Here is a 25137-nt window from a genome sequence, read left to right on the forward strand (position 1 = left end):
CCCACATCGGGCTCCCTGCTCAGCAGGGAGTCTGCTTCTCCCTCTGACCCTCCCCCCTCTCATGCTCTCTCTATCTCATTCTCTCTCTCAGATAAATAAATAAAATCTTTAAAAAAAAAAAAATAAATGGTGAATATACTATAATTTATAAGATGAAATTTTACATAAATGTCACACTCCTGATACTGAGTCACTTGCATTTGACGATTAACCATTAAGAAAGTTTTTATTTTGAAGTAGATATAAATGCATTTCTTTTTACTCATGTACTTTGTCTCAGCCTTATCAGTGCTGGCCCCTGAACATAGAGATTATGGAGATATATGCAGTTTTTATTATTTAGTCTATTTCTCCTTCTCATTGGAAAATTGAGAATTAATATATATTTTAGCATTTAGTTTTAAAGCAAAGAGAGGTCTGCTCAAAGAAAACTTTTGTCAAATCGTTGATAAATTATTTAGTAATACAGAATAACTCATGTTGTTATCATTTTGATAGTTGGCTAGGCCAAAAGCATTTTTATGAGAAGGAAAGTAAAATGAGTTGATTTTTTGAGCTATGTTGGCACCACTGATGGAAGTTTTTATGGTTGGAAAATTTTTGAACTATTGGCATATGTGTTGATTTTAGTTTTTCTATCATTCCTATCTGACTTTTTAAAAACAGATTGACATTTCTTAGAGACGTGTTATATAATTTATAACAAATTTTATTTTTAGAACATTTTTGAAGTTTTTTAAAAGAAATTTTAAAATGAGGATTATTTACTGTGGGTGAAATTAACTCTCCTAAAAATTAATTATGCCTTCAGTTTTATGTGTTTGTATTTTAGTAGGTAGGTTTTTTCTTTAAATTTATATATTTTTTAAGATTTTATTTATTTTAGACAGAGAAAGAGAGAAAGCACAAGCACGAGGGGGAGCAGAGGGAGAGGGAGAGAGAGAATCTCAAGCAGACTCCGTGCTGAGCGCGTAGCCTGACATGGGGCTTGATCCCATGATCCTGAGATCATGACCCCAGCCGAAAACAAGAGTTGGTGGCTTAACCGACTGAGCCATCCAGATACCCCCTCTTTTCCTTAGATTTAAATTGGGTTCTTTAATATACAATATACTGAACTGCCTTTGCAAATGATGGTTGAAGAAAATTATTTTTATCACACATGACAAAGGTCATATATTCATAATGTAAAGAACTCATCAAATTGATAAGAAAAACATGATGTTCCTGGTAGGTAGATGAGCAAAGGATATGAAAAGATAATTCACACATGAAGAACTAAGATTAAGATCTATGGTAGAATGTTTAGTCCTGCTAGCAATCTGTTGAATTCAAATTAAAACAACCATTTTCTTCCTATTAAATCAGCAAGTAAATAGAATAGATATGATGCTGAATATTAAAAGATGTTAATGAAACTAGTAGGCTCATTGTAAATAAAAACAGTTGTAAATTATAAATTGGAAAACAGTGTAACATTGGATCTCAAGAGCAGCATGTTCTTCACATTCTTTAGTTCAGTTTTAATATTACACTTTGTAGATCCTGTTCTAGATAAATCCAAATAAGCAAAAATTCACAGATACACAAATATGTTCATTTCAGTGTTACTTGTAATAGAGAAAATGAGGCATAATATTGTACTGGTAATCTGTTGCTATGTAACTCCAGAGAACAAGCAATGCCTTTTGTGACCTAGACTTAAAAGTCACATATTGTCACTTCTACCACATTTGATTTGTTAAAAGTATATCCTTACCACATTTGATTTGTTAAAAGTATATCCTTAAGTCCAGTCTACATTTAATGGAAGAAAATTAACCTCTACTTCTTGAAGAAAGGAGTATCAGAGAATTTGTGAATATATTTAAAAACTACCACAAACATCCAGCAGTTAAGTGGGACACAAAAATAAAAATTTTTTACTTTTTACACAAATTAGAGTAAAAATGGGAAAATTAGAAAGAATAGAAGGGACTATCCAAAATAGCTTAATGATCGTATTAAGATTTGGGGAATAGGAATGAGTTTTCCCCTCCTGTATTTTCCAAACTTTCAGTGTTTTGTGAGTTTTATAACAGAATAATTCTATATTCATAGGAAAATATGACTATTATCAAGCTGTCTAGTCAGCATAAGCAGATCATGATCTTTCTCTTTGAGTCATATAATATTTTCTTTTTTTCTTTCATTTTTTGTTATGATAAAATACACAATATAAAATGTACGACCTTAACCATTTTCAGTGTATAATTTAGTGGTATTAAATACATTTTTTTTTTTTTTTTAAAGATTTTATTTATTTATTTGAGACAGAGAGAATGAGAGAGAGAGAGCACATGAGAGGGGGGAGGGTCAGAGGGAGAAGCAGGCTCCCTGCCGAGCAGGGAGCCCGATGCGGGACTCGATCCAGGGACTCCAGGATCATGACCTGAGCCGAAGGCAGTCGCTTAACCAACTGAGCCACCCAGGCGCCCGGTATTAAATACATTTATAGCATTGTGCAAGCGTCATCACTATCCATCTTGCATCACTTTCCATCTTGTAAAACTGAAATTCTATACCCATTAAGCAATAGCTCCCCAATCCCCCCTTCCTCAGCTCTTGGCAACCACTATTTACTTTTCTGTCCCTATGATTTTGACTACTCTAGTCTAGGTACCTTACATAAGTGGAATCGTACAGTATTCATCTTCGTAACTGGCTTATTTCTCTTAGTTGATGTCCTCAAAGTTCATCTGTATTATAGAAAATGGCAAAATTTCCCTCTTAATGCTGAATAATATTCCACTGTATGTATATACCACGTTTTACTTACCTTTTCATATGTTGATGGACATTTTTGTTGCTTTCACTTTTTGACTATTGTGAACAATGCTGCTACGAACATGCGTGTACAAATGTCTCTTTGAGACCCTGTTTTCAGTTCTTTTGTGCTGGATCATATGGTTAATTCTATTTTTAATTTTTTGAGGAACTGCCATACTGCTTTCCATAGAGGCTGTATCATTTTACATTCCCACCAACAGTGCACAAGAGTTCCAGTTTCACCACATCAACACTTGTTATTTTCTGTTGTTGTTTTGTTTCTTTGTTTTTGATAATAGGCATCCTAGTTGGTGTGAGGTGGTCATGATAGACTTTTTAATGGTTTAGTTTTCCAAGGAAAAATAAAGTTACTGGATTATAAGGGACTCTAAAGAGGGCATAAAGATAACTTTTAGAGTTGACAAAATCCTTTTCTGACTTTCATGAAAGTTAAGATAAAAGAGTATTTTCTTTACTAATATTATAATATTGATGTTTAATGAATGGTGATGATGTGATTGTAGGTAATTTGGCAGGATGAGGAGCAGCAAATCAAAAGAGGTGCCTTTACCAAATCCAAGGAACTCTCAAAGCAAGGATACTGTTCAAGGTATGATTTGTTTTTTTTTAAACTTTAGAAGTTAGTGCCTGCCTTGTTTAGGTCATGTGTATAAAATCCTGGACTAATCAATAAATGAAAATTATACATATACTTTGATTTATAAAAAATGGATAATTTTTGAAGTTCAATTTGTTTTAAATATGCAAGGTACCTCACCTTCAAAGGCGTCCTATGGCAAACTGTTTTATAAAGGAAAACAAAAAAGAATCAGTATATGTAAAATTGGTTTTATAGAGTTTCTTGGAAATTCTGATTAATGTCAATAAATGATATAATATAGCTCCTAATACAGTTTTAGACCTATCATGCACAGATAAGAAAAGGCAAAGTCTCATTGAACTATTTTTTTTTTAAATGATGCATTGGGGGTTACTTTAATTAGGACATGATATATTTTGACGTGCATTGACAAACTAGAGTATATCTGGAGGAAGATTATCGGGTTTATGAGGGATCTGGAAATCATGTCACATGAGGAACATTTGGAGGGAAGGATGATTTAAGGGAACTAGGTGGCCTTGTACCATTTGAAGGGCTGTTATCTGAAAGACTAGATTTTACCTTTGTTTCTACTGGTAGATTGAGGTGTGGAGTAATTTTCTAATCTTTTCAACATCATAATTGTGAAATACACTACAATACAAAATTTTTTGTTTAGGTCACTGAGATAAATCGAGGATATTGCTTATTGATGTCTGATGGGGCTCTGAGTGGGGGTGTTGTCCTAAGAACTAATAGGATCAGTGTCTAATACAATTCTAAACTGTGTACTAGGAAGCTTGGCTTTATAGAATGGGAAAAGAACCATGTTTTGGTTCAATATGATAAAGCATTTGCTGAGAAATAGTTCTGCCTAATAAAATGGTTCTCACACTTTTGAGTGCATTTAGGAGCTTATTAAAATGCAGATTTTGAGGACTACTTTAGAGATTCTGATTCAGTAAATATCAATGTTCCCCAGCAGATAAAACCACATCGTGGGATGCACTTTCTCAGACTAAGGCTGCTGTAAGTAGTTAGAGCTTCCATTTATTTCTTTCTGGTTTAAAAGTGGTTTCCTGTTATGATTGAATAGATTAAATTTTTTTCTATAGTACTTTTTTCATAGGAAAATAAAGATTTTGGTAAGAAGTTAAGTACCATATATTACAAAATGAACATTAATAATGACTATTAAATAGTAAAAGGATAATCAAGACACTACTTTAGGTATCAGGAACATTAACACTATGGCATATAAATTACTAAAGTAATTTGTGCTATTTATTTTCCTTTAATAAATTTGTTCATTTGGTATATTGAAATGAAGATTTAAAACAAAAATGATTTGGGAATGTGGGGCTTTGTCTATGTAGAAGGCCCAGAGTCAGAGAGGAAAGGAAAGGAACAGTTTCTTTAATGGACTAGGTATTACCTCTTTTGTGGCAATGACAGACTGCTTTCTCTCAGTACTGCTGAAGAATAACTATGGGCAACCTGTTTTCATTTGTATTCTGTCCAGTCTTGTCTGGAGTTTAGGAATCCAAATTTGCCAACTGATGCATAGTCCCTTTGAAGGGAGATTCTTTGCTTTTTCTTTTCTTTTTCATTTGCTCTCCAGGAAAATTACTCTCCTAATATGTCCTTTCTTGTTTTCTTTTGTATCCTACCTAAATTTGAGTCACCTGTTTCTTTACTGTGTAAATATGGTATTTTCTGTCCCCTAATCTTTTGAACTGGTATGAAAATGCATCTGGAAAAGGTACTATAATCTAGATTTGGTCATAATGTAGGGTCAAATACAACATTACACATGAGCATTATATATCTACAATGTAGGAATAGTTTTTATCCCCAGTTTAATTTAGAGTTAACCTAATTTAGAGCTGAACTGTTAATAGTCGTTTTTCAAAACTATTGTGTTTTTAGAAATTATTTTTAAGGATGATAAGGGGCTTATAATATAAATGGGAGAAAAAGCCTGATACAGATTATGAAGATTTATTCCAATTTTGTGAGTACATTGTACCACAAAAATTTGAGAGAAGATAAATCAGGATTTTACATAAAGTGTTTATCTCTATGTGGTGGAATTTTGATGATTTTAATTTCGCTTTTTATACCTTTTCTGTGTTTTCCAAGTTTTCTCTTGTAAGCATATAATTAGGGGAAAATGCTTTATTAAATAATTAAGAACATTGGTGGTTTTACCGGAAGTTGACTTATATTGTAAAGTGTATGGAAACCTGAGTTTTCTATCTTGTGAATTTTATCTTTATTGTGAAACTTATTTTATAGACATAAGACTATTAAAAAGTTGTAGTTGTTTGAACAGTTCTAAATTTTAGTCCATCTGAATTGTTCTTTCCTAATTTTTGCATGTAAAATGCACAGGATATATAGCATAATGATATGTGACATATAATGTTAGAAAATATACTGCTTGCTTAAAAAAAACTCAACAATAAAAAAAATTGGTCAAGAAGACAAATAGAAACTTTTTGATATTCTTCAGAATCTTTTTGATTTTGTTGTCCAAATTTGGGCAGCATTGTACCACTTCTTACTATAGGTGAAGTAATAAGTAATGAAAAAATGAATATTGAAAAAAAATATTGAAAAAATTCCTGAGTTGTTTTGACTTTGGAGAAAGGTATTGGACAATATAATTTAAATAACTTTGTAAATTGGGGCGCCTGGCTGACCCAGTCAGGAGAACATGTAATTCTTGATCTCAAGCTCATGAGTTCAGGCCCCACATTGGGCATAGAGCTTACGTTAAAAAAAAAAAAGGTAAAAAATAAAAAATTAACTATGTAAATCAATGGTAGCTGGTTTATTTACAGAATTAACCTATTTGTTGTGATGGTGTTTAAACTTTAGCTGAGACACATTGAAAACAAATTAGAAGTAGCCCCTACAAGTACAGCTGTGTTTGATTCTGTCATGGATACCAAGAAATCTTCTGCAAGTGCTACCCGAAAAATAAGTAGAAAAGGTATGTATAAAGTTACTTCCAAAGATACAAATATATTAAATATAAATTTTGATATTAGTTTTGTTTCAGTTTAATTTCTCTTTATAGTCCCTTATATTTGCTAGCTCTTTTGTCAGAGATGATACCTCATCAACATTTAATTTTTTTGTCTTTGGTACTGAGTAGTTATGAAGCTGCCTCATGTTCAGTGACTGTAGATGATGTTTTCACCATCTTTTTTTTTTTTTAAGATTTTAAAATTTATTTATTTTAGAGAGCAAGAGCGAGCAGGGGGAGGGGCAAAGGGAGAGGGAGAGAATCTCAACCACGGAGCCCATTGTGGGGCTTGATCTCACAACCCTGAGATCATGACCTGAGCAGCAATCAAGAGTCGGATGCTTAACCGACTGAGCCACCCAGGTGCCCCATGTTTTCACCATCTTTTGATCAGGGACTTTAGCATCACTACATCACCTTTGACAGTGAGTTTTCATTGGTTTTTAGTGATGAGAATTTGATTTTAAGTGTTTGGAATTATCTGTGTCTTTTTTAAAATTCATAGATCTATCAACTTTGAGATTTAGTTGACTTAATGAGTTTTACATATTTTTAGGGGATTTAAAATCATAATTGGAATATCTAACATACTGTCATAGATTGACAAAATGCAAATACTTTCTTTGATTATCTTTCATATATGTAATTCTGTGGTTTCTTAATTAGTGGGCTAAAACCTAGAGGTTAGTACTTTCCATTAAAACTAATTTTTTTTTTTAACCTGTGAGTCTGATGGGTTTTACTTGATAATTCTTTTTTTAAGTGGGTGGCAGCCTTTGACAAAAAATAATTTTATATGTAGAGTTTTTCATTGTTTGGAATAGTTTTTTCTCTATAGATTGAGTTACTATAATAATTTAACCTGAATGTTTCCCATCTACTTATCATATAACATCCAACTAGAGAGGCCAGAAATAATAGATACCTGTTATTGTCACAAATACTAGTCAAATTCAGAGGCAGTCGTATGTTCTTACAGATGTCCTTTTTCTTCAGATGGTAGATACCGGGATGATTCTTGGGCTGATGCTCCAACCGCCAAATCTTGCACATCACGGAAAGAGAAATCCCGGAGCCCTCTCAGAGTTACCACCCTGGAGAGCAACGTAAAGAAAAATAACCGTGTGGAGTTTCGTGAACCTTTGGTTTCTTACAGGTTAGTGTTCAAAAACAAATTATCAAGTAGGTTTAGCCTGTAATATTTACAATAAGATTATGGTTTATTTTCTGAGTTTTTCATAGCACTCTGACTCTAGTATTATTACCTCTTTCATTTTCCAAAAGGATAAAGCAAAAATCTTTTATATTATGAAATACTGACTTGCCACTCTTTTACAGATTAAATATTTGGGGGGAAGAAGTAATAGCCCAGGCTAAATAAACACCCTTATATGTATTGAGCGTTGAAGCGATAAAAATGGTGAAGAAGATACAGAGAGAAGGCCAGCGAATTAATCTGGGTAAAAGTTCATAGTTTAGTAAAAGGAGAAAGAAAAAATGTGAATAACAACCATTGTAATATATATGTTTCCTGCAGACAGATTATTCAGTCTCTGGAAGTATGGATATTTTTTTCCTTAATATCTCAGATTAGGTGTTGTGCATAATGAACTTTTTATAGCTTAGTTTCTTCTTTTTTTTTTTTATAGCAGTAATCAGTTACCTAAAATTTCTTTCCTATTGAGAATGTGAGTTGGTTTATTATTTCACTTTGTTGTTAGTGGCTCCTTTCAGCAACTTATTTTATCAGATGTTCAGGAATGATGTATGAGTTTTGATAGTATGGGTAATATCAAATGATACGTATTTTTGTTAGCTGATAATTTAGGATATTCAATAGATAAAATGATAGAATTTTATATTTGAGGAACATTTTACTAATGTTATAAAATATGTGTTAATGCTCTCAGTATAGCAAATAGTCATAAGTAATAAACACTGGACCTTTTATTTCTTTGTTTCACTTATTAACATTTTTAGTGTTATAAAATGTCAGTCAGTAAGTCAAGGAGTTTCATGATGTGCCAGATATTACTGGGTGTATGATTGTACTCTTAAATTTGAGATAAAGAATTTGGGAGATGGAGGTAGATCATGGGTTCATATCAGTTCATAATATCAATATTTGATTTGATACAGTTTTGAAATAATCTAGGTGAAAATATTCAGTAGGCATTTGAAAATTTGAGCAGGAATGTGTGTGAAAAGGTCAGGGCTGGGAATATAAATTTGGGAGTTTTTACTAGTGTTGAAGCGATAAAAATGGTGAAGAAGATACAGGGAGAAGGTCAGGGAATTAATCTGGGTAAAAGTTCATAGTTTAGGGGTGCCTGGGTGGCTCAGTCAGTTAAGCGGCTGCCTTCGGCTCAGGTCATGATCCCTGGGTCCTGGGATCGAGCCCCATGTCTGGCTCCCTGCTCAGTGGAGAGCCTGCTTCTCCCTCTCTCTCTGCCTGCCTCTCTGCCTACTTGTGCTTTCTCTCTCTCTGTCAAATAAATAAATAAAATCTTTAAAAAAAAAAAAGAAAAGAAAAGTTCATAGTTTAGTAAAAGGAGAAAGAAAAAATGTGAAAAATAATCAGAGTTCAGAAGTCTTTAACCACACAAATATTAAGCAACTTGCCTGGAAACATAATCATCATCGGAATTGAAACTATAAATTACTCTTTATCCATATTCTGGTATTCTTCCTGCAAAGAATACTACTTGATATTTAAAATTTTGTAAATTATATATCTTTTAGGATTAAAAGAAATACCCATAGGATAGCTGTGAATAGAACATCCTTCACCTGGCTAACTCCATCACTTAAGACTCACTGTTAGCACCTTTTATATGAAACATTGTCAGATCTGTTTCTATTCCACTCCATTCCCGCAGCCTATTTAATCCTTGTTGTGTGCTCTTATAATACTCTATAACTTCCTCTGTTAAAGCATTTTCATGTTGCATTATATTTTGATTCCATATCTACCCATTACATAGCTTATGTAAGGCTGTAAATCTATCTTATTCTCAAAACATTAGCTTAATGCCTGTCATTTACTAAGTATTCCATAAATATTTTTTCCTAACATTTATTATGAAAATTTTCATATTTACAGAAAAGTTGAAAGAATTGTGTAATAAACACCCTTATATGTATTTAGTAAATATTTAATGAATGAGTTAATGAAAGACTGAAATTACTTTTTTTTTGGTGGTGTGGGCTCAACTGTCCTTCCCTTTTTAAGATTGTGCCATGTTACGTAAACTACCTTTTTATGCTTTATTTTATTCTTTATATGTGCTAATTTTATACCTAAATTATTTTAACTATGAATTATTGTGGTCTGGTAAAGGTAGTGCAAATAACTGAATTTAGTCTTGATCTCTAGTGGAAGCTACAGGAGTCAGTTCTCAGCCCCCATCTTGTGTAATAATCAACCATTCAGAACAGGGTCTAATGTTCTTTGGGTCATGGATTCCAAAGAGAATTTGATGAAAACTGTAGACTATCTCCTTAGAAAAATGTACATACCCATAGACTCACAATAGATATAATTACTATATTACACTGTAACCGAATTACGGCTTTAAGAATTTTTGTGGTATTTAGAGTTTTATGCCTTTACATGAAACATCTAAATCAGTGGTATATAATAGAATTGTTAACGTGAGCCACACATAATTTAACTTTTTTAGTAGTGCCATACCTAGACACATGAAGATGTTTTACATTCTTTTTTTGTTGTCATTGTAAGTCTTTAGAATCTGGTATATAATTTACACTGTAGCATATCTCCCATTTGGGCTAACCACATTTCAAGTGCTCAGTAGCCACATGTGGCTAATGTCTACACTTTCAGACATTGCAGATCCAGATTGTTATGTTCACTTTTATAATTTTGTTGGGTATTTTTTCATCAATTATGTGCTCTTCTTACTGCTGAGGCTTGTCTTCATTAACCTCCCTTATAATAAACTGTTTCTGTTCCTAAAATATAACTTACTAGAATGATCATATAAATAAAATAATAAATAAATAGAATAAAATAAAAATAGCCTCTGGAGGAAGACTTTTGCTAATGTTTTTATGAGTAGAGAATATGGACTTTGTGAGGTACTTTGGCAATGCCTAGTCTTTGCTTACTCCACAATTTCTAGATGTGCTTTACGTTGTTTGAAGATACCAAAAAAAGTGGCCTGTGGTTCAGAGACACTTAACTTTACTAACTACATTTATTTGGAGGAAAATATTTATTGTACCCCCACTTTACTTCTACTTCCAATCTGTTTGTTCATTTGGTACATTATTTAGAAGTTACAAATACAAAATTTGAGAACTTTTTTTCCTGTATTTAAGATTTCATAGGGGGAAAAAAAGATTTAATAGAGAAGTAAAATATACATTTTGGTAATAGATGTCAAGTGAATATCCAAAGTCAGATTGTCATCCTGTTTTCTGTCATCCTATATCTCTCCATATATCTTCTGCATATTTCTTATTTTATAATATGCAGATTAATGATTTAGGTTATTTGCCATCTAACTTGATAGAGGGTGCATTGAGCATTGAATCTTAATATTAGTAATGGTTATTTTGTTATTTAACCTACTGGAATTCCAAGACTTTTTTGGGGTCTCTAATGTTAGAGTTCTCCCTTCAGTTTGTACGACTGGTTTCAATTTGGTTTTTGAAATCTTTATTCAAAACTTATTATTTTTTAATAATAGGGAAATCCATGGTACAACTTCCAATATAAGTCCTAGCCATCTAGAGTCAAAGCATGTATATTGTGTGGATGTTAATGAAGAAAAGCCTGAGAACAGGAACCGGATGATATGCAATCGAGAAGAACAGAATATACATTGCTGTGATTTTGAGAGCTCCCAGTCATCTGTCATCAATGATACAGTGGTTAGGTTTTTAAATGATCGACCAGCAATTGATGCATTGCAAAGTTCTGAATGTTTGATTAAGATGGCAGCTCCTGTGAGAACTGAGGAAGAAAATCCTAATAGAGCAAAAGGAAATGAGAAGGCTTCTGTAAGTAACATGGGCCATGATGTTGATCCAAAAGTGTTACGGATAACTGACTCTTCTCCGTCCTCTACTAGTACTTCTAATTCCCAAAGGTTAGATATCTTAAAGCAGCGACAACATGATGTCAAACTGGAAAAACTCAAGGAGCGAATTAGAAAACAGTGGGAACACTCAGAAGAAACAAATGGCCGGGGTCAGAATCTGGGTCATATTGACCATCCAGTAATGGTTGTTAATGTTGATAACTCAGTGACAGCAAAGGTCAGGAAAGTGGCAACAGCACCACCTGCTCCAACATATAAAGGTTTGTAATCAGTCTTTGTGTCTTTCTGTCTCCCTGCCTTCTTGTCCCCCTTTCTCCCTAGGATGTATTTGAATAGAGAGGATTATCTTCAGAACAGGGTGTGATTCTCAAATCAAATGCTTAAGAAATTAATTCAAGGTACAGGTTAAAAACTCAGATTCTTGGATGCCACACTGGACCTAAATCAGAATTTCTGGGTATAGAGTCCAGAATTGGAATTTTTAACAAGTCCCTCAGGAGATTCTTACAGTTTAAGAACCCCTATTTGAACAGTTAATAAGTTGAACAAAAGAGAAAATAAGAATTAGTACCATTTTCAGAGAACTGGAAGAATATTACTCTTATTCTGCCATTGTATTTGGATTGCTGTTAGGTATTCTTTCAAAAGTAAATATTTAAAAGATAATTTAGTCAATTCCAGTTACATTTGGTTACAGAATATTTTGGCACTGATATTTTGATCCTGTTGTTATTTTAAGTTTTGAGTTTTGACAAAAAAGGTTTTCCCCCCATGTTTGAGAAATATTTAAATCAGATTTATACCAATATAGATAGATTTTCATTGAGAAAATGCTTTTCCCAGAGAATTTCTGTTTTGTAGGCAACTCAAGTTTTTACATATGGTGGTTTTAAGGAGTTTGTATTTTTATGTTCCTGAAATTATTTTCAGGGTTATTCATGCATGTGAAGCTTTTAATATAAAGAGTTGATTCGGGGCGCCTGGGTTGCTCAGTTCTTAAGCGTCAGCCTTCAGCTCAGGTCATGATCCCAGGGTCCTGAGATCGAGCCCCACGTCGGGCTCCCTGCTCCGCGGGAAGCCTGCTTCTCCCTCTCCCACTCCCCCAGCTTGTGTTCCCTCTCTCACTGTGTCTCTCTCTCTGTCAAATAAATAAATAAAATCTTTAAAAAAAAAAAAAAAAGTTGATTCATTGACCAGATTAATCTCTGTTAGACTTCTGTCATTAAAACTTCTGCTACCATAGCCTTTCTTTTTTGATACTTTTCAAAGTTCAGTTTTTCTAGATCAGTATATAAAGATCAAAATATTATCAAGATTCATTTTTTTCCTGTTAATTTTAAGTTGTTAACAAACTAGGACAGTTTTTGCTATAGTTAATTTTGTTTTGTATTTTTCTACCAAGTCTAACTTTTCTCTGACCAGCTTTGCAGTTCTTTGTAGTCCTAAGGTATTTAGTCTTTTTCTCCAGAACAAATTTTATATATACAGTTAGAGGAATTATCCATTTTATTTTGTGTTGCTTATCATGTTTTGCTAGTGCTATTCATTTTGAATTAGGTAAAAGATGGATGATTTGCATTTTATTCTTGCTAACTTGTGATAAAATTGTGAGCAGTTACCTTTAGGGAATACTGAAAACTTGCTCTGTTATCCAGGATTGGTCTAATGTATTATTAATTAAATTATTTCATATCCTTCTAGTCATTTGTGTACCATGTAGTAATTGTCCACACTGTTAACAGAGCAAATAGCAAATGGTGGGGTCAAAATGTTCTTGTTGGTTCTGAGATAGTGATTATCTAGAACTTTTGCTATATAATGTCAGATCCATTAAATGAAGATTGTACATTTAAGATGTGTTTATTCTAGAAGTCAAAGTTCTGAAATTCCAAAAGTTATTCCACTAAGGCAAACTTAAGATGGTCAACTTAAATCCATATTTTATTTAATAATTTACAAAAATCTAAAAATTAAAAATAGAACAAAACAAAACACAACCCTAAGAACCAGAGTGAAAATCTTAAAATCTTAACTTCCTTTGAGTTGGTGGCTGTATTTCCCATATATTCTCCTTTCAAGGAAACATTTATCTTATCAGAGCCTTTCTTTATATTTGCATCTTTACTTATAAATTAACTTGAAGAAGCTTTCAATATCTACAACAGTTTCTTTTTCTGTCCCCCAATTTTAGAGTAGTCCCCCCATTTACACTTTCTGCAGTTTCCGTTACCTCCTGTCAATCATGCTGGCTTATTAATTTTTAATATTTTAATATTAAATAATAAATAATTTAATATTTTTAATAGTTAATATTAAAATATTTTACAAATAGAACTTTTGGGGGGCTAATTTATGAAATGTAGCATACATTTGAGAAATCATAACAATATGGTTTCCAGTGTCCTGAGCAATGGATTTATTTTTTCCAACAGTGAAGAACTATTTTTTGTCAACTTTTTGGCTTGTAAATGTAAATGAAAAGGATCTTAATATGCTGTATTCTAAAGTGACATTTTAATTTCATTTGTTCAAATACTTAATAAATATACTTGGTTCACAATTCAAAAGATGAAAAGGGTGTACCTTAAAAAGCTCTTGTGCTCCAACTACCTGTTCCCTTTCTGGAGATTACTTGTGTTAACAATTTATATATCCTTCCGGAGATAATTTTTGCATACACAAACTGTGTGTGTTTATTTTCTTTCTTTTTTTTATAACTTTGTTAGTATATAAGCCTATTCTAAACCTTGGTTTTTCATATATGTTTTTTCTTTCTTTAAAGACATAGGAAGTGTTCTATGATTCTGCTTTAAAATTTGAAGTGTGAACACAAACAGTGTTTATGTGATTTTTGTTTTATACTTAGTTGTTTGCATACATTTTTCTCCCTGGTGTAAATGCCCATGAAGTTTACGACCTTATATTGGTCATCCTTATTTTATTTCAGAGCCTAGTACGGTGTCTTGAACATAAATGCACCGTAAATTTTTTGTTCTATTTAATAAGTTCAGCTGGTAAGAAAAAAAGGGGACAAAGAGTGGAAATATAATGGTCCCCTCTATCCTTGGGGGATACATTCCAAGACCCCCAGTGGATGCCTGAAACTGGACAGTACTGAACCCTATAAATACTCCTTTTTTCCTATACATACATGCCTATGATAAAGTTCAATTTATAAATTAGATACAGTAATATATTAACAACAATGACTAATAATAAAATAAACAATTATAACAATGCCCTGTAATAAAGGTTATGTGCTGTCCTCACCTTGTTGTGATGCTGTGAGGTGATGCAGGCCTGTGTGAGGAGATGGAGGGGGGACACGGGCACTGCTGTAGCATTAGGCTACTGCTCTTGGCCTTCTGACAACGCGAGGATCACCTGATCCCGCACTGTGGTTGACAGGAGGTAACAAACTGCGGGAGGTGTAAAGGGGGGCTCTCTAAAATTGGGGGACAGAAAAAGAAACTGTTGTAGATATTGAAAGCTTCTTCAAGTTAATTTATAAGTGAAGATGGAAATATAAAGAAAGGCTCTGGTAGAGAGAAATGTTTCCTTGAGAGGAGAGGGGAAAAAAATGAGAGTTGAATGTAGAGACATGAGTTGGGGGTGATGGTGATGAAAAGTTGAGAGAGAGAGAGAGAGATTGGCATGGGATTGCCATACTTTCTTATTACAGACCATAGTTTGCAATAAACTAGATGCTACATTTATAAAATTTCTCCTCGTATAGGCATGATCGCATGCCCCTTGCCACAAATGTCAGGTGAAATTAAGCTTATGCTCTTGTGCCCCAGAGCTGAATAGGTTAATTTCTATTAGACATGTAATCAATTTAGTACATTTTATTTAACACTTCTAGAGTGCTTTTACCAATTTCTGACTCCAGTCTATTCTTTACATTGATTTAATTTTACAAATATTTATTGGCTGCCAATTCTTTGGTAAGTTGAACCCATCTGAAAATATAAATCTTTATACTACCCTGGTTATCATCCATACTCATTATTTTATTATTTTGTAAAATAACATTCCAAGTTCAGTGTATTTCTTAAAGAGTAGAGATCAATTCAAAATAGGAAATCAGAATATGAATCCCTAGGAAATAGCACATGTGTAATGTTTGTTGATTGTTGAGAAATTGAACAAATATGTTTTCAAGACCTGTTTTCCACACTTTGGGTGCATTTTGCTTGTATAGATAGCAGCTTGTCTGTTTGTTCAGCCATAGGCAAAAATCAGACAGACAGTAGCAATTAATGCCTCTCTCCAGAGAAAGAAGAATTAGTGTTGTCTCTTTCTTAGTCCTGAGAAGAGTAGTTCTGTGTCTGAAATCCATAATTTATGAATGATATTCACTTATCATTTAATTTAGTGCTTCTCCATTTCTAGTCTTTTTGAACAAATGTATATTGCTTCATCTCAGTGAAGCTTACTTTTTCCAAAGAGTATTTACCAGTACATTATGTGGTAGCTAATTATGCATCCTTCTTTAAAAAGCTTATAAAGCTGCTCAACACCATTTGTTATCAGGGAAACACAAATCAAAACCACAGTGAGATACCATTCACAACCACTAGGATCCTCATAAAAACAAGACAATAACAAGGATGTGGAGAAATTGGAACCCTCGTACATTGCTGATGAGAATGTCAGATGGTGCAGCTCCTTTAGAAAATGGTTTGACAGTCCTCAAAAAGTTAAACATGAAGTTACCATATGACCCAGCAATTCCACTCTGAGGTATAATATGCAAGAGAATTGAAAACATATGTCCACTGGAAAACTTGTACATGAATGTTCATAGCAGTGTTGTTAATACTAGCCAAAAAGTAGAAACAGTTCAAAGGTCCATCAGCTGATAAGTGGATAAACAGCGTTGGTATATTCATACAATGCACTGTCATTCAGTAATAAAAAGAGATCTTTGATACATGTTACACAGTCATTGAAAACATTATGTTAAGTGAAAGAAGGCAGACACAAAAGCCACATATTGTATGATTCTATTTGTATGACATGTCCAGAATAGGCAAATCCATGAAGATGGAAGGTAGATTAGTGGTTGCCAGGGAATAGAGAGAGTGATGGAGGAGTGGCTACTAATGGGTACAGGAAATTAGATAGTGGGGATAAGTCCATAACTTTGTGAATATACTAAAAACCATTGAACTGTATACTTTAAAAGAGTGAATTTTATAGTATGTTAATTATATTTCACTTAAAAAAGTGTAACAGAATTTATAAAGCAATTTTGATAAGAATGTTTTGTATTGTTGGTATAAATTAGGCTTCAATCCTTCAGAGACCAAGATTCGAACACCTGATGGGAAAGTGTGGCAGGAGGCTGAATTTCAAAACATGAGTAGAGAATTGTATCGAGACTTAGCACTTCACTTTGCAGGTGAGAGTAGAGCTTTCTTAAATTTTGCATATTTTATCATGTATGCTATCTAACATCATATTTAAACATAAAATTGTCACCTAACTAAAGATATTTCCCTTTTTTAACTGCATGGTATACTTAAGTTGTTGTGGTTTCAGTCATAAGGCTCTCTTAGCCTCTAGGCTCTCCTCCAGGATTAAAATTAGTATACATGTCTGATGATACAGAAACTAGGCTATTTTTAACCTGAGGGACTTTCAAAGTCAGGCCTGTCTGATTTGAAGGAAACATAGCTGAGTCTAGTTGAAGTTTATTTCTACTAGGCCTCTGAGATCTTTGAGATGGTCAGTAATTTGGCAGGCAGCAGATAAGATGATACGAACAAGAGGGCAAGATGCAGAAAGAAAAACATCAAAGGAAAGGAATACATTTACAGAATTGGAAATAGAAGGGAGTTATGAAAGATTAGAAGAGGGAAATAGGAAGATCATATAATAATGTTACTAGTTATTGAACACTTGCTGTGATTGGGGGCAAGGTGCTGCATTCTTAGACTTTTGTATTTTTTTATAGTTGTGGAAATGGAGGCTCACAGAGCAATTTTCCCAAGGTTGTATAGGGTAGTTTAGAATTGAAGCCAAGATTCAGAGCCAACCCTGTCTGACTCTAAAGCCCGAGACTACTAAGCCCCAGTAGAGATTTTACTAGTAAATTTTGTGGTATTAAGTGTCCAGTTTTCCTACTATTATTACTGGAACACTGTATTTAGAATTTTTTCCCTCAGGTGGAAAGGGAGTATAATATAATAGTTAAGAGCAAAGATTGTGGAATCAACTTACAAGTGGAGTCAAATTCTAGCTCTGCCTCTTATTACCTATGTGTACTACCAGTGTTACATAACCCCTCTTCCTTGGTTTTCTCATCTCTAAGATAGGGATAATTAACAGTATTCCTTCATAGGTCAGACTAGTAGAATGATGTACACCAAAGAATTCTTCAAGAGGTCTATTAAGACTGCCTTCTCGCGGCGCCTGGGTGGCTCAGTTATTTAAGTGTCCAACTCTTGATCTCGGCTCAGGTCATAATCTCAGAGTCATGAGTTTGAGCCCCACTTTGGGCTCCATGCTGAGCGTGGAACCTGTTTAAAAAAAAAAAATCCTTCTTTCTCATGGTGGTTGAACTCTGTTCTTTTGGCTAGGACTGACCCATCTACTTGTGTTTTAGATTCCATTTACTCTTGTGTACTTAAGGACATTACTTTGTCCTTACTTCCTTTCTTTTGTGTCATCAAGTTTTCCTTCTCTACAAGGGCATGCCCATCAACACACTGATGACGTGCTGTTATCTCAGCCATCATAAAAGAACCCCTCTTTTGGCCCTGCTCTCTTCAGTTATTGCCTTGTTTCTCTCCTATTTACCTTATACTCATCGTCTCCAGGTTTTTTCCTCCCTTTCACTCTTGAATCCTTTCTATTTGGTTTTTGCTCCAGCTTCTCTGTGGACTGCTAATTTTAGGGTCATCAATGACTTTCGCATTGCTAAACCCAGTGTTTAATTCTCAGTTGTCATCTTGATCTCTCTGCAACAATTAGACATAATCAGTCACTTCTTTCTTGAAACTTTTTACTTGACATCTAGGATACCTTAAATGTTTGGTTTTCCTTCTGAGTCTAGGTGCTGCTTTTCAGTTGTTTGTTTGTTTTTTCCCCCTAATCGGCTCCCTGATATCTAAACAGAGCCATGCCCTGGTCGCAGTACTTGGATCTATCCTTTTTTTTTTTTTTCCTCTTTTCTTTTCTCTTCCTCTCTCTCTCTTTCTTTTTCTTTTCTCTTCTTTTTCTTCTACTTCTCCTTCTACTGCTACTACTACTGCTACTTAATTACATACACACTAGGCAAACTCATCTAGTCTCAGGGATTTAAATATTTTCTGTTGCCGATGATTCCCAAATACATGTCTCTAGCCTAGACTTCTCTGAACTCAGAGTCATATCCAGCTACTGACTCCACATCTCCCTTTGGATGTATAATGGGTGTCTCAAACTTAATATATCCAAAATAGAGTTAACTAAATGGGGTCATGATATATCCCTTAAACCTACTCCTCTGATAGTCCCTCCGTCCTATCTTTCTACTTGTTCAGGCCCCAAATCTTTTTTTTTTTTTTTAATTTAAATTCAATTAGTTAACATATAATGTATTATTATATAATATTATGTAATAATAATATATAATGTATATGTATTATTATTTATTTCAGGGGTGTAGGCCCCAAATCTTGAGTTTTCCTTGATTCCCGTATTTTTCTGAGACCTTATATTTCATATTGTCCAAAATATGTCTAAAAATATAACCACTTTCCCCACCTCTGTCACTACTCCCTAGGTCTAAACCACCATGAGTCTCTTGCATGATTATTGCAGTAGCCTTCTCACTGGTCTTCTGCTTCTCCTTCTTCTAATTCATCTTTTCTCATCACAGCTGCTAGAGTAAGCTTGTTAAAATTTAATTTAGATCATATCACCCCCTTGCCCCCAAACTTCCAAAAACATCTCAATCTCATTCTTAGGAGAAACCTGAAGTTCTTACAGTGACTTATAAAGCCCAACACGATCTGGTCCTCAGTTATGTCTCGGACTCTAGTTCTTAGAATTCTGCTTTTCTCTCTGTTCATTTCACTCACACCGGCCAGCTTGCTGTTTCTCAGGTATGCTCCTGCTTTAGGGCCTTTGACTCACACTTCCACTTTGCCCAGAATGCAGAGCTCTATATGTAGTTTAAGTTTACACTTCTTCAGATCTGTAACTGAGGTTGATTTTTAAATTTTTATGTATAGCTAGTCTATTCCCCTAGATTGGAATTTAAAAAATTAGTGACAAGTGATTTATATGTGAAATACCTTGACATTATTTGGGAATATTATACTGAGTATTTTATAAAGTTTTATTCTAGAAGTTCATGAATATCTCAGTTACATAGGAATTTTTAAGTGAAATAGGAATCTGTGAAAGTGCTCACCTGTGAGATTCTATAAATGATATGACCCTGGTTTGGAAAGCATTACTTTTATAGCTTCTTCTAGTTTGCGAAAGTGAGGTAAATTTCTCGAGGGTTTTCTGAAAACAAAACAAAAATGAAAGACAGAAAATAAAGAATTAGAACCTAACAGTGGGGGTAGTGGTAATCTGTAGACTGTTCCATATGAGGAGTTGGCATTGGTAGCTTATGGGTCACAGAAATAGCCTCAGCGAAGGTTTTTTTCCTCCCTACCTGAATCATATACTTTACAGTGATTTTTCATACTGGGGAGAAGATGAGTGGGTGGGTAGGAATCATTATAATATTTACTATAAGTGTTTCTGCTTTTCAGATGATATCTCTATGAAAGAGAAACCTGCTGAAAAAAGTAAAGAGAAGAAAGTGGTCAAGCCAGTACGAAAAGTCCAAAAGGTAACACAGTTATCAAGTCCAGAAGGCAAAACAGGTTAGTTTTCTCAATATCATGTCCAACCTAAAATTACATAATACTGAAATGGCATTCTATATGGAAATAAATGTTTGTTAACCAAATGGCACATAGAAAAATTCAGTACATTTTATGTATCTTTATTTTATATATGTGTTTTATTGAGGTATAACTGACAGAATAAGATGTACATAGAATGTTAGTTTGATAACTTCTCACATCTGTTATACCCATGAAACCTTATGTTCACCATAATACTGAACACATCTCTCCCCCCCCATTTTTATATCATTTTTAATAGAAATTAACTAGATTAAAGATAATGATTTTTATGTAGTGAACTTTTATATATATAAAGGGATTGCTTATAACTGTCACTAAGTCCCTTCACTTAGTCTCACAAGAGAATGAATGTTGCATAAGAAAAGCATGGCAGCCCATACCAATAGTGGTCAGGCCAGACTCTAAATAGATCAGGACAGGGAAAAAGAGAATTCCCTAGTTTTGTTTTTTTTTTTTAAGATTTTATTTATTTGACAGACACACAGAGAGAGAGGGAACACAAGCAGGGGGAGTGGGAGGGGGAGAAGCAGGCTTCCTGCGGAGCAGGGAGCCCGATGTGGGGCTCGATCCCAGGACCCTGGGAACATGACCTGAGCCGAAGGCAGACGCCTAACGACTGAGCCACCCAGGCGCCCCGAGAATTCCCTAGTTTTATAGTGATTAATACTTCAGGCCCAATTCAGGTTGTGTGGATTTATAGCCTAGTCCTGTCATGTCTAGCTTTGTTCCTTTAGTAAGTTAATTTTAGTGTCCCTTGGTTTCCCCATATGTAAAATGGGAAAGCAGTAGTACTTCTCTCACAGGGTTGTTGTGAAAATTAAAATAGTTAATACCTAAAGGAACTCAGTATTTGACACGTGGTAAGCACTCAAATGTTAGGTATGATTCCATTAATAATAATAATAATTTCTGGCTGTCCTGAGAATGGTTATTTAGCTGTCCTATTCATGTTAGTGGGTAATTTGGGCTGAGAGAGTGGAGGAAGTTTGGAATTTGTCACTTTCATTTTGGAGACATTCAGAATCAGTCATTCTTACATTCATTCATTATGTAGATATTTGTGAGCACTTGTTATATGTGAGGCACTGTGCTCTACTAAGCTTAGGCAACACAGTGGTAGGCAGGATACACATGGCCCCTGCCTTCTTGAAACTTATAATCTTGTCAGGAAAACAGTAGATACATAGTTACAATAAAATGTGATGAATGTATAGTAGGGACTTTACAAGGTCTAATGGGAACATGGAGCAGGAGTGATGGGGCACTGGTTTTTAACCAGGTACTTGTTTTTCTGGTCATAGACTAATCTATAGAATGTCAAATAACATATTTTGTGACATTCATTGTTAACTCTAGATGTCAGAATGACCTGGCTATATACAAATAAAAAATAAAAATTTTTAAAAAAGATTTTATTTATTTATTTGAGAGAGAGGGAGAGAGCACGAGCTGGGGGGAGGGGCAAAGCAAGGAGAGAGAAAAGCAGACTCCTCGCTGAGCAGGGAGCCCAACGTGGGGCTCGATCCCAGGACACTGGGATCATGACCTGAACCAAAGGCAGATGCTTAACTGACTGAGCCACCCAGGCACCCCCAAAAATAAGATTTTATAAGAACATGAATTATTGGAATATAAACTAATTTTTACATGAAAAAATAACGACAAAGTGTTATTTTCATGTGGTATTATCTGATATTCTTGCCAGGGGCATAGTTTGAAATGAAGCATTGAGACCAGTATAACTTGTAAATACTGATCTTGGATTGTATTTATCCAGTTTTGTGTTAGGCTGATTCCCATGTATGCACTGTGAAGTGACTGAGGGACAGAGTCATTAAATGTGCTAAAGCTGTATTAATAGTTTATCTATACTGAAAGTCTTCTTTTTCTACCATCGACTGCATGAGACTATTCCAGAAAGCCAGAATTTAGAAATAACCACACAGCATATTCAGAAGCCAGCATTTATAAATAACTACCCAGTATATTCATGGTTGCTTGCTTTTGATTTGGAAAATTAAGCTGAAATCGAAGAGAAGCCTGTTCTCTCATTTTGCTTAAGAACATAAAGTTTCTTATAAATAGATTCAGCAATAGACTTAAAGCCATTTAAATATTTTAGATAGATCATTTAAGGTTAATAACAAGGTGCCAAAACATAAATAGCACACACAGATTTATAATTTTGTTTCTTTGTACTGGATGTTTTCATTAAAACTGTACTTTCACTTAAACTTTTAAATTGAAGCCTTTTTATCTTTTTTAAAAAAGATTTTATTTATTTATTTGAGAGAGAGAGGGAGCACACAAGCAGGGAGGAGGGAGAGAGGGAGAGAGAGAAGCAGACTCCCTGTTGAGCAGGGAGCCCGATGCCGGACTCGATCCAGGGACTCCAGGATCATGACCTGAGCCGAAGGCAGTCACTTAACCAACTGAGCCACTCAGGCGCCCCTGAAGCCTTTTTAAAAGAACTCTAAATACAATAATTATAAATACAATAAAATAGGATCACAGAAAGCTTGAAAAATAGAAGAAAACAGAGAAAACCACTATCCTCACTTGAAGAACTAGTATTTTATTTCCTTACAGTAGTTTTAAAATCATAATAGTAGGTGATCATAATCATAACATTTTATCTTTTTCTCTTAGCATCTTACCACAAGAGCATTTCTCTAATTTCTTATGGAAATTATAATTTAAAGTAGCCACACAGTAGTACTCCACCTATGTTGGAGTATGATGGTCTAATTTTAATTTTTTTACAATCTGAAAGTAGTAAATGAAAAGTTTCTCTCTTGGTCAACAGCTATATTTATTGGACCATACTTTTATTTTTATGAACTTTTATAATGAGGGCAATTTAAAATGTTGATGATACTTGCTTTTTGAGTATCATTGTTTTATTCATAAAAAGGTAATGTGTACTTCTGATATGTATCTATAAATATAATGTGAAATTCCCTGTAATACTATCCCCTTCAAAGGTAATCACTGTTAACTGTTACATGTTTCTTCAGATTTTTTTCCTATGCTTAGTTTAAGTCATTTGTTCATTCAGCAAACATACATTTTACTATGTGCCAGGTACTGTTGGTAAGCCAAACCCTTACTATAATTAAGACATATTTTTGTTCTGTGTCCAAACTGTTGGATTCAGTGTTCTACTTGAGGTTGAGGTTTTGGGAATCGTTAACATTTGGTACTTAATTTGCAAAGCATTTTACACTTATTTGAGGTGTGTGGATAAATCAAAATTTAAACAAACTGCTATTTGATTTTTGGGACATTGTGTTAAAAATTAGATTGTAAACCTTTTGACTTTGGTGTAAGATAAGCATAAGATTAATTACAAAACCTGTATGGTTGACTAGATATACTTGTTAGAGATAAATTTGAAGTTTTAAATTCAACCCAATATGTACGTATATATTTTTTAGGTAGCAGTCGTCTGATAAGTACATCCTCTTGGCGAGATGGACAAAAATTAGTAAAGAAGATCCTGGGGCCTGCACCCAGAGTGGAGCAAAAAGAGCGAAGAACAGCATCAAGTGACAGAAGTGGAAGAGAAAGAACTACTAAATCTGGTGAGTAATTATTAAATTGTTTCGATAATTAAAATTGTTGAGAAGAGCAATTAAAAATTGCTTGTGTAAGTACTTAGAGGAGATGAAAGTACTCTTGAGAATGCTTTAAGAATTTGGTTTATAATTGTGAATGTGGCTCATAAAAGAAGAAATGTTCTGTTGGGCTTATCTATGGATAATTTCTATATATAGACATTATGATGACTTTTATTGTTTGTTATATTAATTACATTTAGCTGCCATGTATCATTTAATTAGAGTTTATTAGACTTTTATTTTTTATTTTATTTTTTAAAAATTTTTTTTTTTTAATTTTTTATTTGCGAGAGAGAGAATGAGAGAGAGCACGAGAGGGAGGAGGGTCAGAGGGAGAAGCAGACTCCCTGCTGAGCAGGGAGCCCGATGTGGGACTCGATCCCGGGACTCCAGGATCATGACCTGAGCCGAAGGCAGTCGCTTAACCAACTGAGCCACCCAGGCGCCCGAGTTTATTAGACTTTTAGAGACCTTAAGGGAATTAAGTCCAATCTGTCTTATCCGTGTATACAGAAACACAGGCACACATTCACAGTATTGGGTTTTTTTATTTGACAGATTAGGAAACAGGCCCCAAGAGAGAAGTGATTTTTCTCAAGGGTATATACATTAAGTGGGTGGCAAAATTTGATCTAGGATCTACAGCTCTTTGGTTTGACCCTCAAGTGCATTGCTTTTCTCTTTTTGAAGTGTCTTAAATGCTCTTTGAAATAACTAGTTATCATTAACACTAATTTTGGGAAATGAAATGTAAATACCTACAGGCCAGCTTTCCTTTTCAGTAACAAAATTTGCTTGAATTAATTTGAACTTCTAGAATGGATTCAGTAAGAAATCAATTAAAACTATAATTAGGTATATATAGAAGTCAATATATACTTTGCATTTACTCCTCTTCACTCTCCTCTAGCTTGTAAAAACTCACATGCATTCTGTTTCAAATTAACCCACATCAACAAACATTTAGATTATAAAATGATTGTTTTTCTGTATATTTAATTTCTTTTCTGTTACTCTTTGGAGAATTGTGGCAGCTTAACATTGTTGGTTTTTAAACACCTGTTTTAGGGGTTTAGGGATGGAGAGA

The 25137-nt window shown here is 34.0% G+C and overlaps 1 protein-coding gene across 5 annotated transcripts in view; it reads left to right on the top strand.

Moving 5' to 3' along the window:
* The window catches only part of CEP350 (centrosomal protein 350), a 155946-nt gene that overhangs the window by 23080 nt on the left and 107729 nt on the right, over positions 1–25137 (top strand). For 3 of the 5 annotated variants that reach the window (XM_032393214.1, XM_032393213.1, XM_032393210.1), the window contains exons 2-9: positions 3333–3418; positions 4392–4438; positions 6293–6407; positions 7440–7599; positions 11159–11772; positions 16806–16919; positions 20272–20385; positions 23868–24014. In XM_032393214.1, coding sequence (XP_032249105.1) covers positions 3346–3418; positions 4392–4438; positions 6293–6407; positions 7440–7599; positions 11159–11772; positions 16806–16919; positions 20272–20385; positions 23868–24014 — 1384 coding nt within the window. In that variant the 5' untranslated portion in view covers positions 3333–3345. The remainder of the gene's footprint in view (positions 1–3332; positions 3419–4391; positions 4439–6292; positions 6408–7439; positions 7600–11158; positions 11773–16805; positions 16920–20271; positions 20386–23867; positions 24015–25137) is intronic. The other 2 variants (XM_032393212.1, XM_032393211.1) reach the window with 2 other exon arrangements.

The sequence above is a fragment of the Phoca vitulina genome, unplaced genomic scaffold, assembly GCF_004348235.1.
Source record: "Phoca vitulina isolate PV1807 unplaced genomic scaffold, GSC_HSeal_1.0 scaffold71, whole genome shotgun sequence".
NCBI lineage: Eukaryota > Metazoa > Chordata > Mammalia > Carnivora > Phocidae > Phoca > Phoca vitulina.